At 48.3% G+C, this 18,163-nt stretch overlaps 2 protein-coding genes across 6 annotated transcripts in view; one reads left to right on the top strand and one right to left on the bottom strand.

Moving 5' to 3' along the window:
- The window catches only part of HSPBAP1 (HSPB1 associated protein 1), a 66,475-nt gene extending 53,301 nt beyond the window's left edge, over positions 1-13,174 (bottom strand). For 3 of the 4 annotated variants that reach the window (XM_090046006.1, XM_090046010.1, XM_090046009.1), the window contains exon 1: positions 13,075-13,174. In XM_090046006.1, coding sequence (XP_089902132.1) covers positions 13,075-13,111 — 37 coding nt within the window. In that variant the 5' untranslated portion in view covers positions 13,112-13,174. The remainder of the gene's footprint in view (positions 1-13,074) is intronic. The other variant, XM_090046007.1, reaches the window with a different exon arrangement.
- Positions 13,175-13,232: 58 nt separating this feature from the next.
- SLC49A4 (solute carrier family 49 member 4) overlaps positions 13,233-18,163 on the top strand; it is a 107,204-nt gene continuing 102,273 nt past the window's right edge. For both annotated transcript variants that reach the window (XM_090046004.1, XM_090046005.1), the window contains exon 1: positions 13,233-13,573. In XM_090046004.1, the coding sequence (XP_089902130.1) occupies positions 13,258-13,573 (316 nt within the window). In that variant the 5' untranslated portion in view covers positions 13,233-13,257. The remainder of the gene's footprint in view (positions 13,574-18,163) is intronic.

The following is an 18,163-nucleotide window of genomic DNA, read 5'->3' as shown; positions in this document are numbered from 1 at the left end:
AGCTCATATTTAATTTACTCATCACTATTATCCATGTGCCTCTCTTATTAACTAACTGTGTGTGAATTTTGTTTTCCCTGGTGAATTGGCCTGAATTTGTCTAGACAGAATCTCATTTTTGCACATTTTTCTCCTTATTTAGGTTGTATTAAGATTCCTTTTGTCCAGTCTGGTGCTAGCAACTTCTAACTTAGGCCCTGGTCCTACAATCGGATCTGTGTGGGCAGACCAACGTGCAAAGGCTATTAGCTTTCTGCGGATGCCACAGGGGCTATCACTAGGCTAAACTGTGATTTTGCAATCCGACCTAAGTAGGTGTGTTTATTAACCAGCTGCTTAACACATCAGCAGCAAGATCTTACATTAAGACTCTAATACCCCATTTTCTGGCTCTTCCCAATTCAACATACTGTACTGCCCATTACCCACTTAGCTTCCCATCTTTGGGATATAATTCCTGCATAAACCAATCCAAAATAAAGTATTTTTTCAGAGAAGGTGAAGTGATGCACCCATGAGCCATTAATTTTATGACAGCTGCAGATGGTAGCTACAGATACACTGATATATATCGATACGGCATAATGAACTGACTATATACCTCAATTTATTTAAATTATAATGGTTTATAACGAGTTTAGCTGAGCTCATTTGACAGATGATCATAAATTAATCCGAGTTCTTCTTAAAATCATCAAAATGCAGGTCATAACAAAAATTCAATTGGAGCCTCATTTTCTCTTCTTTTGTTTATTTAGACCGATCACTGACTTACCTACTTCATAATGAAATAACAGTGACAGCGGTTAAGTGGAGATTATGTTTCTGCTCATCCAGGCCATTTTTAAATAGAATGAAGGTTCTTATCAACCTCCTCAATGCATAACTGGTTAAAAACCACAGGCCAAGAGTAACTATTAACAGACCAGCATCAGGCAGGCAGGAGGTATTTCAAATGCTTTGCTGGTTGCCACATGGGGCCAGATTTGAATTTCTTTCCCCTCCTGCTGCTACAAATGGGTGGGGTGGGGAGGAAGGGAAGGAAGAAGGTTTGTCTTCCTCCACAGCACTGGGTGTTATCTGCAACCAAGGCTGAGGATTTTGACTGGGCTGTGGCAATGCTCTGGTAGGGACAAAAACCAGGAGGTTCCTGGCTAGAGGGTCTCGCCCCTCTAATTAGAGTCAGATTGATTGTCACATTTAGAATCAGGAAGGAATTTTACCCCATGGTCTGACTGGGATGGAGGTTGCATTCCTCTGTAGTGACAGTGGTGGTAGTCGGAGGGATCTTTCTTGGCTCTCAGGAGCATAATTTAACAACCCTTGCAGCAGCATGACACTGACTGCTGCTGTCCCACTGCTCTATCAGCAGTACGTTAGGGTGCTTTGGATGTCTTTGGGGAATATCTCTTGTAGTTGTGTGACAGGGCTGATTGCGTAATATTAGTACCAGGTTAGACAAGAATGTGTGCAGGATGGTTTGCATAGGGAGATCCTACCTCAGGCAGGGATTTGGACTAGGTGACCTCCAGCCCTACTTCGCAATGATTTTATGAAGAGGTCTCAAGTGTGGTTTCACAGGGCTCTGGTCTGGACCTAGTGATGTTAATGATGTTATCAGTGACTTGGATGGAGGGATAAAGAGGATAATGATCAAGTCTGCAGACAGTACAAAACTGCAAACACTTTGGAAGACAAGATTAAAATTCAAAAGAATGTTGACAAATCAGGGAACTGAGATATACATAAAAGGAAATCCAACTGAGATAATTGTAAGCAAAGAAAAAACCAAATGAACTAAACCAGAATGGCATATAACTAACTGGAGAAGGCAGGGCAGGGTAGCACTTTAGAACAGGGGCTTGATCTGGCCCACAGAACCACTGGATCCAGCCTATGGATGCAGAGCTTTGGCAGTGGGGCGCTTTGGCTGGGGTGCTCTTCCCATGCCACCATCAGGGTAAGTGCTGGCAGCTGTTGGGTCCTAGCATCCACCAGCCTACTCACCCCTGACCCAGAGTGGGTCACTCCGGTCTAAAGCCAGAAAAGGCTATCTACTTCTGCCTCAGAGACTAGAGAAGCAAAAGCTTTTGTAGACGACAGCCTGCTTTGTAAGATGCTGTGACTGTAAATGGCTCTAGCTCTGGGATCCCAAGGTCAATGCAAGTCAGCGATGTGATGCTGTCACAAAAAAAGCAAATGCTATTTTCAGCTGCATTAACAGAAGTGTTATGTGTCAGACTGGGGAGGTGATGTTGCCACTCTACTTGGCACTGGCTAGGCCTCAGTTGCAGCACAGTGTCAAGCTTTAGGTACCGCATTTTAAGAAAGATGTGGAGAAATTGGAGATGATCCAGAGGCAATAAAATGGGTTGAAATGAAACTAAACGGGGAGAGGTTGAAGGCACTAGATAGGTTAAATTTGGAAAAGGAGATTAAAGGGAGGATATGCTAGCTGTTGCCAAGTATTTGAAAGGATGCCATAAAGAAGATGGGGAAAAATGGCTCCTCTTTATTAGAGGGCAGAACGAGAGGCAACAGGTTTAAACTGCAATGAAGCAGATTTAGCCCTTGTCTCCATTAGAGAGTTCTGTCAGCAGACGTATGTCAGCTCACAGTGCGACAAGGTTACACGTCAACATAGCTGTGCTGGGAAAACCTGCTCCATGCACGCAGCTCTACTGGCACGCGGTGGTTTCTGCTGGCAAAGCTTTTGCAACGTGGAGAGAGCTGGCACGGGTCTGGCCAGCAGAGCTGCATCCACATCAGGGACTCTGGCTACCATCATGTTCCTGCTGTAGTTAAAAAGGCAGCAGCCCTGAAAGTGCTGACAAAGACTTTGGAGAGAAAAAAAAAACTTCCTGAGCGTAAGAGTAGCAGGACAATGAAACAAGTTGCTTAGGGAAGTCGCGCATTCCCCTTCATTGGAGGTTGTGAAGAAGGCTGGACGGGCATCTGTCTGGGATGGAGCAGGAATAGCAAATTCTGTCTGTGCAGAGATGAGCTGGGAGGCCCCTTCCAACAAAAATAACCATTATATTTGTTTTAGGCATGGGAATGTATCACTGCTGTGGACAGCAGTGGATATTGAGGAGAAGAGAGAAAACCCATGGTGCTTAATATAAGGAGCGACAATACAGAGGTAGGATTTCCACTTGATCTGTCACAGAGGCCCTTTCAGTAGGGCAGAGTGAAGAGATGGACAGTCAGAACCAATGTCTAAACTGTGCTGCTGGACAACAATTCACACAAGCCTACACCATTTCTTTTTTTTTTAATACGCTTTAAATCTTATCATGGAAACATGAATCAGACACAGAGACAGGCCAAGGTGCACTTCCAAGTGCCAAAGTCAAACAAAATCTTGTGTAACAAGGACAAGTCAACATTTCTACAAGAACCCTGACTTCCTACCAGGTTAATGTTACTGCTACTGCCTACGAGCGTTTAACATCCCTGTGCAATCTAGCACCTACTTTTCCTGTTTTCTAACAGAAACAAATAAAGTGCAAAATAAGCATTGCCAATTATGACACAGGAGGTCAGAGCACAATGGCTGCAGCAGCTGGCCCATGTCATCACAGAAAGTGCTCCTCAGGGTACCAAGGGAGGGGGGAAGGCTGCCTGGATGACCAAGATTAAGATGGCTAGATCTGTGGTTCTCGACTTTTTTGGACTCAAGGCACTCAATAGATTTGCAGTGGCCCTTGGAAAATGTTAGCTTAGTTTCACAGATTTCATAGATTTCATAGACATTAGGGCTGGAAGGGACCTCGGGAGATCATCGAGTCCAGCCCCCTGCCCAAAGGGCAGGAAGTCAGCTGGGGTCATAGGATCCCAGCAAGATAAGCATCCAATTTACTCTTGAAGGTGTTCAATATAGGTGCTTGAACCACCTCCGATGGCAGACTGTTCCAGACCTTGGGTAAAGAAATTCTTCCTTATGTCCAGCCTAAAACGGTCTCGCAGGAGTTTGTGACCGTTCGACTTCGTCATCCCTTGGGGCGCTCTGGTGAACAAACGTTCCCCCAGATCCTGGTGGTCACCCCTGATAAACTTAGAGGTGGCCATCAGATCACCCCTGAGCCTGCGCTTTTCCAGGCTAAAGAGTCCCATGGCTCTCAGCCTATCATCGTAAGATCTGTTTTCCTGACCTCTGATCATGCGCGTGGCTCTCCTCTGGACTCTCTCAAGTTTCTCCACATCCTTTTGGAATTGTGGAGCCCAAAACTGGACGCAGTACTCCAGCTGCGGCCTCACCAAGGCAGAGTACAAAGGGAGAATGACGTCCCGGGATTTGCTCGAGAAGCATCTATGGATGCAAGCCAGCATTTTGGTCGCTTTACTAGCCACAGCATCGCATTGGAGGCTCATGTTCATCTTGTGGGCAATGATGACTCCCAAGTCTCTTTCTTCTGTAGTGCTGTCCAACGTAGCACTGCCGAGCCTATAAGGATGCTGCAGGTTTTTCCTCCCAAGGTGGAGAACCTTGCATTTTTCGGTGTTAAAACACCAGGAGGTTCTCGTCCGCCCATTTGCTGAGCTTGTCCAGGTCAGCCTGGATCACCCGCCTATCTTCTGGCGTGGATGCTTTGCCCCAAAGTTTGGTGTCATTGGCGAACTTGGCCAGTCCACTCCTGACTCCAATGTCCACATCGTTAATGAAGATGTTGAACAGGATGGGTCCCAGGACAGAGCCTTGAGGGACCCCACTGGTCACAGGGCACCACAATGAGTGACTGCCATTGATTACAACTCTCTGGGTCCGACCACGGAGCCAGTTTCCCAGCCAGCGGATTGTGGTGGAGCCAAGGCCACAACTGGCCAGTTTGGCCAAGAGGTGATCGTGGGATACCAGATCAAAGGCTTTTTTGAAGTCAAGATATATGACATCAATCTCTTCTCCCTTGTCCAGGTGATAGGTCACCTGGTCATAGAAGGAAATGATATTGGTCAAACAAGACCTACCTGCAACAAACCCATGCTGGCTGTCCCTTAGGATGTTAGCCTGGGCCAGTCCATCAAGGATGGCCTCCTTAATAAACTTTTCTAAGATCTTCCCCAGGATTGAAGTCAGGCTAATGGACCTGTAGTTAGCCGGATCCACTCTTCTCCCTTTCTTGAAGATCGGCACCACATTGGCCGCCTTCCAGTCTTCGGGCACTACACCAGAGTGCCAGGAGTTTTCAAAGATCCGTGCCAGGGGCTGGGCTATGACACTCGCCAGCTCCTTGAGTACCCTGGGGTGCAGATTGTCAGGGCCGGCTGACTTGAAGGTATCCAGCTTCTCAAGGTGTTCCTTCATGAGGTCAGCATTTATGGAGGGTAGGGGATCCCCCTCACCCGGATCTCCCTGTCCCATAGCAGGAATGGGCGTCCCATGGGACTGATGAAAGACTGACGCAAAGTACCTATTTAATAGGTTGGCTTTTTCCTGGACATCAGTTGTCAGTTGCCCCATCTGGTTTAGCAGGGGTCCAACATTGCCCTTGCTTTTCCTCCGGCTCCCCACATATCTGAAAAAGGACTTTTTGTTGGCCTTGATGCTTGAAGGTAGTTGGAGTTCAGTTGCAGCCTTGGCTTTCCTGGTTTGCTCCCTGCAGGAGCGGACCAGTGCAGAATAATCCTCCTTGGAGGTGAATCCCGTCCTCCATCCTTTGTAGGCTTTCCTTTTTAGCCGCAGGAGGTCCGCTAGATCCCTAGAGAGCCAGGAGGGCTGCTGTGCCTTCTTGCTGCCCTTCCTCCATGTTGGAATAGATGTAGCTTGTGCACTGAGGATCGCTTCCTTGAGAAGCAACCACTCTTCTTGAACTCCCATCTCCCTGGGGTCACGGTCCCCGAGGGCCTGACCGACTAGCCTCTTGAGCTTGTCAGAGTTGGCTTTTCTGAAGTCAAGGACTTCTGTGTTGCTGACTGACTTGCCAGCTTTACGGCAGATGGTGAAGGTGATCAGCTCGTGGTCGCTGTCACCCAGCTTCCCATCGATCACTAGGTCGCCGATTAGGTCGTCCCCCGTAGCCAGTACCAGGTCGAGCAGCGCTTTGCCTCTTGTTGGCCCATAGACTTCTTGAGTCAGGTAGAGGTCATCCACGCACGAGAGAAAGCTTTGCGCCCGCTCAGATTTAGCTGAGTGATCTTCCCAGGAGATGTCCGGGTAATTGAAGTCACCCATGACAACCAAGGTCCTGGAGCAAGCGGCCTCAGTCAGTTCCCGGGCAAACTCCTGGTCAAGCTCAGGGCTTTGAGTGGGAGGTCTGTAGTAGACTCCCACCGTTGTGTCCCCTGTGCTGTTTTTCCCACGAATTTTTACCCAGAGGGTCTCTAGCTGTCCATGCCGGTCGCCAACATCAGCTTGCAGGGACATGTAGCTTTCCTTCACATAGAGAGCTACACCCCCGCCCCTTTTGTCAACACGATCCCTCCTGTACAGGGTATAGCCATCTATACCATCTATACCCGTGGTCCAGTCATGGGTGGAGTCCCACCAGGTCTCTGTTATCCCAATGACGTCATAATTCTTTGCACTGAGCAGGAGGACAAGCTCCTCCTGCTTGTTGCCCAGGCTCCTGGCATTAGTGTACAGGCAGGCAAGCGTGCCCTTGGGGGCTCTTGCCTTGCCCACAGATTGTGCCAGGGCTGGGGCAGGGGTGGGCTCCCTTAAGTGCCTTGGTCTGCTGGCTTTGCAAGGGTCGCTCAGTGGGCCAGCAGTGGCAGTCGTCCCCCCATCCCCCAGCGGGCTTAGTTTAAAGCCCGGGGGAGCAGGTCAGCCAGCCTGGCTGAGAAGAGCCTCCTCCCCAGGGGAGAGAGATGGAGGCCATCTCTTCCCAGCAGCTCGCTGCCTCTCTCGCCAAAGAGCGGGCTGTGGTCATAGAAGCCAAAGTCTTCCCGATGACACCAGCTCCGCAGTCTTTGGTTCACTGCGTGGATCCTCCTCTCCCTCCTTAGCCCATAGCCCAAGACTGGGAGGATTGATGAAAACACCACCTGAGCTCCCAGACCCCTAAGCCCCGCTCCCAACTCCCTGTATCGCCTCATGACCTGGCTGGGGGTGCTCTGAGCCGTGTCATTGGTGCCCACGTGAATAAGGAGCATGGGGTAGTGGTCTGTGGGCCGGAGGAGCTGCGGGATCCTCTCCGCAATGTCTCACTTATATTTTGAGGACAGAAAAATAACAGGGTGATGCTTCTGTGGCAAAGAACTAAGAAGCCTCAGAAAGTGGAGCAGAATGGTTTTACCATGATTAAATCCTGTTTGAAAAATCTGGCTTAATCTGGCGAACTGCCTTTGCACACCTAATGGTGCTAACATTGTGTGGCACCCTTGAAAGGATCTTGAGCTCTCCATGGGTGCCCTAGCACCTGGTTGAAAAATCACAGGGCTAGACAATGTAGCATCAGAACTACAGAAATGAATAGTGGATAAAGGCACAGATGGGGATGGATGGAGGCCCAGGGCCTCCGGGGTTGAAACAGGAAGACACTGGAGCAGAAGTGATGGGATACAGCAGGCCATGGAGAGCAGGGTCTGCACCATGACAACAGGTGCAGTCAAAGGCGGATGTAGGATTTGAAAAGGGGGGCATAGACTCTGCGGTGCATCATCACATATAGCACAACACATTTTTTTTTCTAGTTAAAAAGAAACTAAAAGCTTCTTTAATAAGTAGGCGCTAGATGTCAGGACCTCTGGTCAGTCAGGCCCAGCTGGGCTATATTCTTGAGCTTCTACACCTGACCTTGATCCTGGGCTAATGCGACTGCCACAGTTCTCTGTACCTGGATTGGCTGCTGACAGCACCACTTAGCCCTTTTTTAAGCACACCTGCAGCTTCAGGTTGCACGCACACCTTGACAACAGCTTCAGTCTGCTCCAGAAAGCCTCATGTTCACTGCTCTCTGTATCCCCTGGCTCCTGACTTAGCTTCCCCCTGACACCAGCCCCTTCTGCAAGCAGAGGGAGACCCTAGTGCATGCCTACCTGCAGCCCCTTCGCTGCCTCCTCCAGAATCTCCTGCTTAGACTGCACTACTCCCCACAATTATGGAAAACAGCACTACTAAACTACAAATTGGTTCAACTTGGGATTGACATTGCTGTACTTCCAATAACTCAGCTCTCAGACACAGGTTCTATCCAAGAGAATGATTACACTATATTCTGGCATGGGAAACCAGTAGGAGAAAGGAGAGAGCAGGGAGTAGGCTCTGCTGTTAGAAACAGCTTACTGTCTTTCTCTGAAAGCCCCATTGCTGTATCTGTTCAACTCATGACGCTGACAGTGCGTACACGGAATGGCTTCTTCATATTGTTTAGTATCTATGTGCGTACTCTTAAAGCTAGCAATAAAGACAAGAACGCTTTCTACCAACAACTTGAAGAAGAAATTGAGAAAACTCACAGAAATGAGACCATTATAACACTTGGCAACTTCAATCCAAGAGCTGGATGTAGTTTTAAGAATTGGCCTGGTATTCTGGGCAAACATGGAATTGGTAATATGAATTAAACTGGCCAACGAGTGTTAGGACTTTAAGTCAAAATTTGTGTGTTACCAACACCAACTTCACTGGCAAAAATCACAAGAAAGTAAGGCTGTCAAACGATTAAAAAAATATAATCTGACTAGTTGCACAATTAAAAAAAATTAGTCAAAATTAATCACAATTTTAATCACACAGCTAAACACTCAAAGTTATGCAAAATTATGCAAGTAGTTTCTATGGCTGGGGGTAGGTGTGGAGTGTGTGTGTGGGAGTTAATTTGTGAAGATGTAGGGAGGGGTGTGTGTGTGTGTGTGTGTGTGTGTGTGTGTAGGGTTTGGAACCTGAGTTCCTGGTGGGGGGGGGAGTCTGGAGCCCAGGGAGGGGGGGATCCCTGCATGCCCTGGCAGGATGTGGAGTACTGTGGGTCAGAAGTGATGGGCAGCAGCAGGGCTGGGGTGGGGGGGCGGGGGCTGTGGCTTGGGAGTGAGGGGCAGGGGCAGGGCACTGGCATATCACTGCCTCTCATCACAATCGTATTGCACCCCCCACATTGAAGGTGTCCTTTTTTTTGAAACTGGAAATATGGTAACCCTACCGAAATGCAGTCCGATGGCATGTAGAGCAGTGCCCAGCAGGTAAATCAGTGGAGGGGGAGGAGAAGAGGCTGGAAGAGAGGTAAGGTTGGGGGGCAGATGGAAGCCCCCATGGTGAGGGAGGGAGCAGGGCAGGGGCTAGGGTGAATGGGACCCCGGGACTGGGGTGGGTCTTGGGACGGAGCCATAGGAGGCTTGGCCAGGGGTGCAGTGAGAGAGGGGGTCAGCTCCCTGCTGCTGTGTGCACCCCTGGGAGAAGCATGGGAGGCATGTGAACCCCAAATGTGTGCATGGGGTGGAGGCAGGCTGCCCACTGTGGGCTGGGGCTCTGCGTCTTGTTGCCCTTGCCCCAGGAGCCGTGTGCTGGCTGCACATCCCCTATCTTGCCCAGCAGTGGGAGGCACAACATAGCGTTTCCCTCCCTCACCTCTGCACCCCTGGATGAGCTGCCTGCAGCTCCATCCCACAGCCTGCCCTGGCCTTGGGGCCCCATTCACTCCAGCCCTTGGCCCTGCCCCACTCCCTCCCTCACCGTGGGGGCCTCCATCACCCCTCCCCTACCATTTTACTTTCCCCTCCCCCTCCACAGACTTACCTTCTGGGTGCTGCTCTACATGCCAGCGACCTGCATTTCTGGCTGCATGCATGCTGCAGTTGTGTGCCTGCACACAGTGATGATGGTGGTAGACAGGAGCCTGGGTACAGGCTCTGAAACCATGTGCATGATTAACATGTTTAAAAAATTAATGCGTTAATTGGTTCTTGCGTTAATCGTGCACATTAATGCCGATTGGCAGCCCTACAAGAAAGACAACATGGAAAGATCAGGACACTGGCACCAATTAGATCTAGTACTGACTAGGCATAACCACCTGAAGGAAATCCTGCATATGAGGTTGTTATCACAGCTCTGACTGTGATGCTGACCATGCTTTAGTCTGATACAAAGTCAAATCAATGTCAAAAAGATCCACCGTAGAAAAACTACCAGTCGCCTTCTGATAGTCATTAGCCAGAGTAAAGTCATAGAAAAATGCAGACTATTCAATGAGGTTGTAAAGGCAAGTTTACCTAACAACTCAGCCACCAAGGTTCGGGAAAGCTTAAAATCAAACATGTACAATACTGCTATAACAGCGCTTACCAAAAAATACAAGAAAATTACAGACTGTTTTGAAGAGCACTCTGAAACCCTTCTGCCACTGGTTGAGAATAAAAGGACAGTGCTAACCAACTATAAGAAATCTCCCAACACCATAACCCTAGAAAATCTAAGAAAGGCTTCAAGAGAAATGCAAAAGGAGGCTAAGAGGTGTGCCCGATATTTTTTACTCAAACTCTGCAAGGATATTCAGAAAGCAGCTGACATAGGTAAAAGCCATGGAATATACAAAGATGTCAAACAAGCAATTGGTTCAGTCAAGAAGAAAAAACTCTGCTGAAAGACTTAAACTGAAATGTCACTGCTGATAAACAAAAACAACTTGAGCGTTGGATTGAACACTATGGAACTACATACTCCAGCAAGACTAAAATCAGACATGAAGAGCTTGAAGGATTGTCACAGTTTGAAGTTATGATGGATATAGACAATGAGCCTACATTAGAAGATTTGCAGAAAGCCATTACATTGATTCCTGGGAACAAGGTATTTGGCAATGACTGTTTTCCTGCAGAAATCTACAAACAGGCCAGTGCTAGGAACAGGCCAATGACGAATTACTTTGGAAGTTTTATGAAGTCAGGAAGTGGTACTGGAAATTTTCAAAGATGCTCGGTGTAAACAAGGGGGATAGCTGCCGGGGTGGGCCCGCCTGAGTAAGCAGGGCGCAAGGCCGAGGAGAGCCATAAGGTGACGGCAGGGAAAGTGACCCCATGGGAGAGGCTATAATGACGACTGGGAACTCACCAAAGGTGGCGTGAAGCTGGGGTGAAAGGGTGGCGGAGCCCTGTGAGAAACTGCTGGGCAGAACCCAGGCCGCTGAGGGCTAACCAGCCCCACCCACTGAGGAACACCAAGTCGTGGCAGGTGAGACTGGGGTGGCAGCGCGGGCAAAAGACAACTACTCCGGCTACAACACGGGCCCAGAAGACACCCACAGACATCCACTAACCAGGTGAAAGCTGCCGGAGATTGATTATTCGAAGCCCGGCGGTGACAAGGCCTACCCACAAACCCAACTGCCCCAGCGTGCTACAGCCGCAAACTCCCTGTCAAGATGGAAACCAAAGCTGAGGGGCCACGAGCAGTGATGCATTATGACATGCTGGGTCCCTAAACTATGTCCAGTTTAAGAGGCCACATACGATAAAAATAATGCACGAAAATGGATTTTCATGACATTTGAAGATGAATTACAGGTTTCCCTTGCCAATTGCTGGGGTTAGGCTCCTCAAAGTTCCCATGGTTGGCAAAACTGTGGTTGGCAAGACAAAAGTCTACTAGGAAAAATGGCAGGTGGCAGGCTGATGTGTGGCCACAGAAAACCGTGGTTACTCAAAACTGTGTACTGTGGTAGCCGCAATGGTTTATATAGAATATTAAGCATGGATACTCAAAACTGTGGTTGGTGAGGGAAACCTGTATTGTTATTTCTGCACAAATTTATGAACTCCATATGAATAACAGCTGTCAAAACTGGGGCTGGCAAGGGAAACCTGTATTCATGAACACCATGTGCCCCCAGAGGCTGGGGGGCTATGCCGAGCTCCCACAGGTGGTGATGGTGCTGTTGGCAGTGGGAGCACAGTGGTGATAAGCTCTTGCAGGCAGCCATGGCATTGTCTGTGGCGGGGGGGAGGGCGCACGGTTTCCGAGCACAACTGGTTGTCAGTGACCACCTGCAGACACCGCCAGCAGCACTGGCCCGCGGCGATCGCAGACCTCCCACAGATGCCGGGTGGGATGGCAAGTGGTGACTGCCTGCAGGCGCTGCCAGTAGTGTCGGTGCCGCCTTTTCGTAGGGGGTGCACCACCACGCTCAGGAGGTGCACATGCACCCGCATGCACCCCTACGTGTTGCCAGTTCCTGTATTGTTATTTCTGCACACATTTATGAACCAAACATGAATAACTATGTCCAACATACTATATATGTCTATTTTTGTCATATCAGAACAAAAATGCCCAGTTTTTTTCCTTAACTAGCAGCCCCTCATAGGGTGAGGCCCTAAACTGTAGCTTAAGTATCTGAAACCTACATCCAGCACTAGCCACGCACCAATGTGCCCAATACAACAGCATGACACAGAGCCAAGAGACTGCTCAGGGAGTCCAGGGGGAGTTCAACCCATGTCTCTATCAAGTCATGGATGGTTTGATTTTTTTTCTAGACAAGGTTCTTTGCGGAAATCTGACACCACCCCAACACAATTCTTTTTTTCAGACAAGGTTTCATAGATTTCATAGACATTAGGGACCGGAAGGACTCTCACGAGATTGTGTCCAGCCCCGCCACCATAGGCAGAAAGTCAGCTGGGATCAAGTGACCCCAGCAAGAAAAATATCCAGGTTCTTTGGGGAAACCTGACATCAACTCAATTTTTTTTTGTGGACAAGGTTTTTGGGGAAACTGGACATCGACTCAACTCGATTTCTTTCATTCAAGGTTTTTTGAGGAACCCTGACATCAACTCAATTTTTTTTTCCGACAAGGTTTGATAGATTTCATAGACATCAGGGACTGGAAGCCACCTCACGAGATCATCCAGTCCAGCCCCTTCCCTGCCAGGCAGGAAATCAGCTGGGATCAAGCGATCCCAGCAAGAAAAGATAGCCAGGTTCTTCGGGGAAACCTGATATCGACTCCACTCGATTTGTTTAGCCTGGCGCACACGCGCAGCCCTAAGGGGCAACTGAGCCGCGGCCTAGGGGGGCCGTTAACGGCCGGGGAACGGCCGTTAACGGCCGCGCGCGCTGAGGGAGGGAGACGGGGGACGGGCGCAGAACGCGGCGCTGCGCGCGCAGACTCAATAAAGGGGCGAGAGGGATGCACCTACCCATCCGCGGGGGCTCGGGAGTAGCCACCTGCGCCATCCTGGGGGGGTGGGTGTCATGTGGTCGCGCCGGCGCCTCACGTGAGGCCGTTCTGCCCAGCGCGCTGACGTCACCGCCGGGGGGGCGGGGCAGGGTGGTTTATAAAGAGGGGGGTGGCAGGGAGCGCGCCGTCAGTACGGGCCGTCATGAGCGGCGCGGAGGAGCGGGCGCCCCTGCTGGCGCCGCCGCTCGCGGGCCAGGCCCGGGTGTATGTGGCGGGCGCGGCGCCGCCGCGGTCGCGGCCGCGGCCAAGTCGCGTGTACGGGCGCCGCTGGCTGGTGCTGCTGCTCTTCTCGCTGCTGGGCTTCGCGCAGGGCCTGGTGTGGAACACCTGGGGCCCAATCCAGAACTCGGCCCGCCGCGCCTTCGGCTTCGGCGGCTGGGACATCGCGCTGCTCGTCTTCTGGGGGCCCATCGGCTTCCTGCCCTGCTTCGCCTTCATGTGGCTCCTGGACAAGAAGGGTGAGGGCCTGCTACTGCCACGCTGCTGATGCCTCTCATGAAGCTTTCTGAGCATAAAAAGAGGGGAGAACCAAACAAAAAAACCCCCAAACGCCTTGTCCTAGGGATAGACGTGACCAGTCCGTGTGTGCCCGCGAGAGTGAGGCTTCGGGGCGGGGGCGAGGCACGTGCTTCCTCGCCCCTTCCCATCGGGTGCCGCCTCAAGGGTCAAAAAAGCCAACAATGTCCTGGGTGGTGATGCTTCCCGTCTGGTTGCGGTGCAGTGGCGCGTCCGTGCCCCTGGGGGGGATGTCGCGGACCAGGCGAGAGTTGCTGTGCACCTCCATAAAGCTGCGGCGTCTGTGTGGAAGTGGTTCAGGGGCTGAGTGTTTTGTGAGGAGAGGCAGAGGGGCTTGGGTTGATTGAGTGTGGGGGAAGGGAAGACCCAGGGGGTTGGATTGGTAGCAGCATGGTGGGTCTAGGGAGGATGCAGATCAGAGGTGTGGGCCCAAAGGGTGCTGGGGAAGAGGGTTGTTGCGTGAAATGTTTCAAACTTTCTGCAGGTCGGTTGTCTTGGGCTCTTGCCCCTCTGAAAAGAAAAGTTGGCGCCAGTGATGGAGCTGGGCTGTTCTCAGTGGGGCCAAGGTGACAGAGCAAAGAGCAATGGTGTCAAGTTGGATATTAGGACAGACTTTTTCACCAGAAGGGTAGCAAAGCACTGGAACAGGTGACCCAGAGAGGTGGTGACATCTCTGTCCTCGGACATTTTTAAGACTTGGCTAGACAAAGCCCTGGCTGGGATATGTAGTTGGGGATGGTCCTGTTTTGTGCAGCACGCTGGATTAGATGCAACCTGAGGTCCCTCCCAACTGTGACTTTTTTTTTTGATGACTCTGTGAATACAGTGCACAGTTCTGGTCCCCAGCACTCACAGAGGATATAAAAGAACTAGAAAAAAGCAATGGTGAGTTGGTTAACAGTTAGTCATACAGAGGGGCTTCCATAGGCAGAGAGACTGAAGAGGCTAGGCCCATTCAGTTTACAAAAGAGGTGCTTGAGGAGGGACCTGATAAAGTTTTACAAAATAGCGAAGAAACAATAAATAGGGGTTTATTATTGACTGTCACAAGACGAGAGCTAGGGGTTACAAAATGAAACTAGTAGGTAATCAGTTGAAAACTAACACAAGGAAGTTTTTTTTGCACAATTTGTCATAGGTGTGGAACTTGTTGCCACCAGATGTGGGAGCTGACAGTGTAGCTGCATTCAAAAAGGGGTCAGACAGTGTTTTGGAAGAAAGGGGTATTGGTAGTTATTGAGCATGGAGGTTAGGGATATAGCTTCTGAATTAGACCTTCTTAGACCTTAAATGCTGGAGACTGTAAAGGAGAAAGAAACAGTGGGGGGGAAAAAACCCTGGTCATGCCAAGTTTACTTTCTTTTTCAGCATCCACTCTGCCACGGTGTAACGCAGGTCTGTTTGATGTTAACATGGGCTTGACACCGAGCAGAGTGCACCAAACTGTGTGACATGGGCCACTGGGCAAGACGGACCTCTGGTCTGACGCAGTAAATGGCACGTCTCGTGTTCTTAACCCTCAGCTGCCCACATTAGGCTGTCCATGCATGGGCTGCAAAACAGTCATGTTGGAGTTGGGAATCAAGCAGGCAAATGTTGGTTATGGTAGTCAGAAGGATACAGGGCAGCTGTAATCCCTTGACATACTTGATCCATGGGGGAGTGGGGAGAATGGACTAGATGTCAAGTTGCTGTGTTCTTAACCAGCTTTTAAAAAATTAATCTTGAAACTGTGCATTTTTGATTTGAGGAGGGACTACTTCTTATCTGTATTTAAACCAGTACCTTTATAATGATGCACGTCCTGTATTAGGCTTAGAGTTCATGCAAGGCCTATTAGCTTATGAGCACTCCTGTTGAAGTGAATGGTGCCTGCTCATGGATGAAGTTAAGCATGTGTGTACATTCAGGATTGGGGCCTTAGTTTGTACCCCATTTATTTCTCCTATGAATTAGTTGCTCATTTCAATGGGGAAAAAGGAAAACGCAACATAACTTGAAAACATGCATGTGCTCTAACATGCACTACTTACTAACATGTGAAGTGGATATCAAGAAGAGCTATTTGCAGCCATTATCCTTCTCCCAAACACTTCAGTTTTAAGTGAAGAATTTCAGACTTTTGTGCCATTATCGGTACATTATCCTACAATTAACCTGTAGGTTGCAGTCTTGTAAGAGATTTAATCTTCTACAAACCAAGAGCTATATAAACTGGTTTGCTGGTGGAGTCAAGTCCTGTGTTCTGTGATCTTTGCTGTCACAAGTTTCTGGAAAATGCAGAACTTGTTGGACAAACTTGGAAAACCTCAGATGAAGAAGCAGAAATGGATCGGAATAATATGGTGGCTGGGTTCTGACTTTGTGCTTTTTCTTTTCTTTCTTTTTTTAAAGAAAATGCCGGAACTCTGTTTTATTTGCAATTTTCAAAATTCTTAGGGCTTTACTTTCGAGTTTATAAGTTCGTTAGAATCCATAAACTTGTTCAATCCAGTAATACCAGTTGTTGGGAACTTTTAAGGCCTTGTGGTACTTCCATTCAGAGCAGGGTTGCATCCCTAAAAGATAAAACAAGTAGTTGCACTGACTTTTTATTGTATGGACCAGCAAACATACAGGAATTGCAGCATTTATTCTTATGGTGATATTTAACTTTAGTGGCTGTCTCTGGTGGAGAAACTGATAGAAAATTTTGTATTTGTCAAATGGTAGCAACTAAGATCTGATGTATGAAAATGATGACACCTTTGTTGCATATCAGAACTTGGGAGAGAGCAAAAAATCTCTGCATTCTGCCTTCAGAAAGTCATAGACTTCTCTGAATGCCAGTGGGCCATGGTTTGGTTTTAGTGTGTCTGGTTGTAGTGATTTTAATCTTTTGGTTCATGGTGATTCAGTGTTTGTCTTGAAAAGTTACTGTATTATTTTAAAAGCTTAAAACTTAAATTAGTTTCCTTGTCCAACTTGTTTCCTCTTTTCCATGTGAAAGCTTGCTTGTTGTTAGTTCTACTTGTGAACATCTGGTCGCTCACACTTGTTTCCTTGTCTTTTAATGAACATGCAGTTGAAATGATTGGTTACTCAGGTGACATGGTTGGAAGCAGCAATTTGGGATCTGACGTATGGGCAGGCTGGAAAAAGGGTATGTTAGCCCATGTTTGGCCCCTTGGAGAAGTGCAGGCATTTGTGCAACAGCACTGGACTGCCACCTGTCCCTTGGGGGCTCCGCAGAACTCCAGGAACGGGCAATAATAGCCTGGCTGCTGTGAAGCCAAAGCAGAAGGACAGCCTCTATGTCCATGGATTTGACCTCTAGATCCCCAGTGATTTCCCAGGTTGAGAGTAGACCCTAGCTCCTGTTTCCTATTGGAATTGGTAGTAAACCCCTGCCCCTCAAACTAGAACACATGACATTTCCACAAAAGCAAGACTATTGGGAATTCCTGCTCCAGCAAGAGAAGGATTATCCAACAGCATGCACCATTAGGCCTTTTTCAAAATACATGATACTTCTGTAGGCTGTATCATAAGACAACATAGTGGATTCAGATCCAGCTGGCTGCCGTCTAGGCCTTGTGACATGGAGATGAGGTTTCTTTGTGTGTGTTTGTTTTGCTGCATATTGCCGAAGCAAATGACATTTAATATGTTTTTGTTTCCACCTCCAAGCTAACAACCGCAGCAGGCTGCCTTTTCTATGACAGAACCTGTTTGCAGAAAATTACAGACTTGCCAAAAAAAAGTGTTAGTCAAGGATCACTTGAAATGGCTGGAAATCATTCTTTTATAGAGGCATTGAGGTTTTTTCCCTAATCTAATGTAATTTCATCAAATACTTTTCCTTGTGGGATACAACTCGGGGATTTATTTGACAGGAAAGTTTAGACTGGGTTTTGGCCAACATTATCTTCAATTTTTAGGATATCAGTTTTAAGTAATTCTGCTTGCGTTCCTCAAGAATCCAAACGCCAGGGTAGGTGAAAGACTTCCACTGGTTTCAGTCAGTGCTGGATTCTCTTATTGTTTGAATATTCCATGATGCCTTACGGATGGCGTTCTGTCCTGTGATTGTTATGTCTGGTCAGAAGCTATTTCCCTTGGAGATGGGTGCACAACCACTTGTAGGTACTTTCTTTCCACAGAAATCAAAATAGGAGTCTTGTACCTGAATGCCTCCTTGGGGCTAGCTCTCGGACTTCATGAACTATAGAGTAGTAAATCTCAGAAGCAATATGCAGTATCAATCTACATAATGCACAAGATATAAATGGAAGGACTAATTTGCAATAAAATGGCTGCTTCTACTTTACATTAAATAACATGAAATCAAATATTGATGGAAAACTGGAATATCTTGAAATTGTCTTCTGAGAACAGTGTTGGCCACCTCCATCTTGCAATCAGTTTAGCAGTAGGAAGAATTTTTAGCAAGTTCACACTGGATACAAAATGTTATCTTTGTCTCGTGCATTTTTTTTTTTTTTAAACAAAACTTGTTTTTTAAAATTATGAATGCTCACAGGGGCCGTGTA

The sequence above is a fragment of the Crocodylus siamensis genome, chromosome 4 (genome assembly GCF_052110815.1).
Source record: "Crocodylus siamensis isolate JL-2025a chromosome 4, ASM5211081v1, whole genome shotgun sequence".
NCBI classification, from domain to species: domain Eukaryota; kingdom Metazoa; phylum Chordata; order Crocodylia; family Crocodylidae; genus Crocodylus; species Crocodylus siamensis.
Note: the sequence above shows the minus strand (reverse complement) of the source record. Positions and strands in the feature narration are given on the sequence as shown.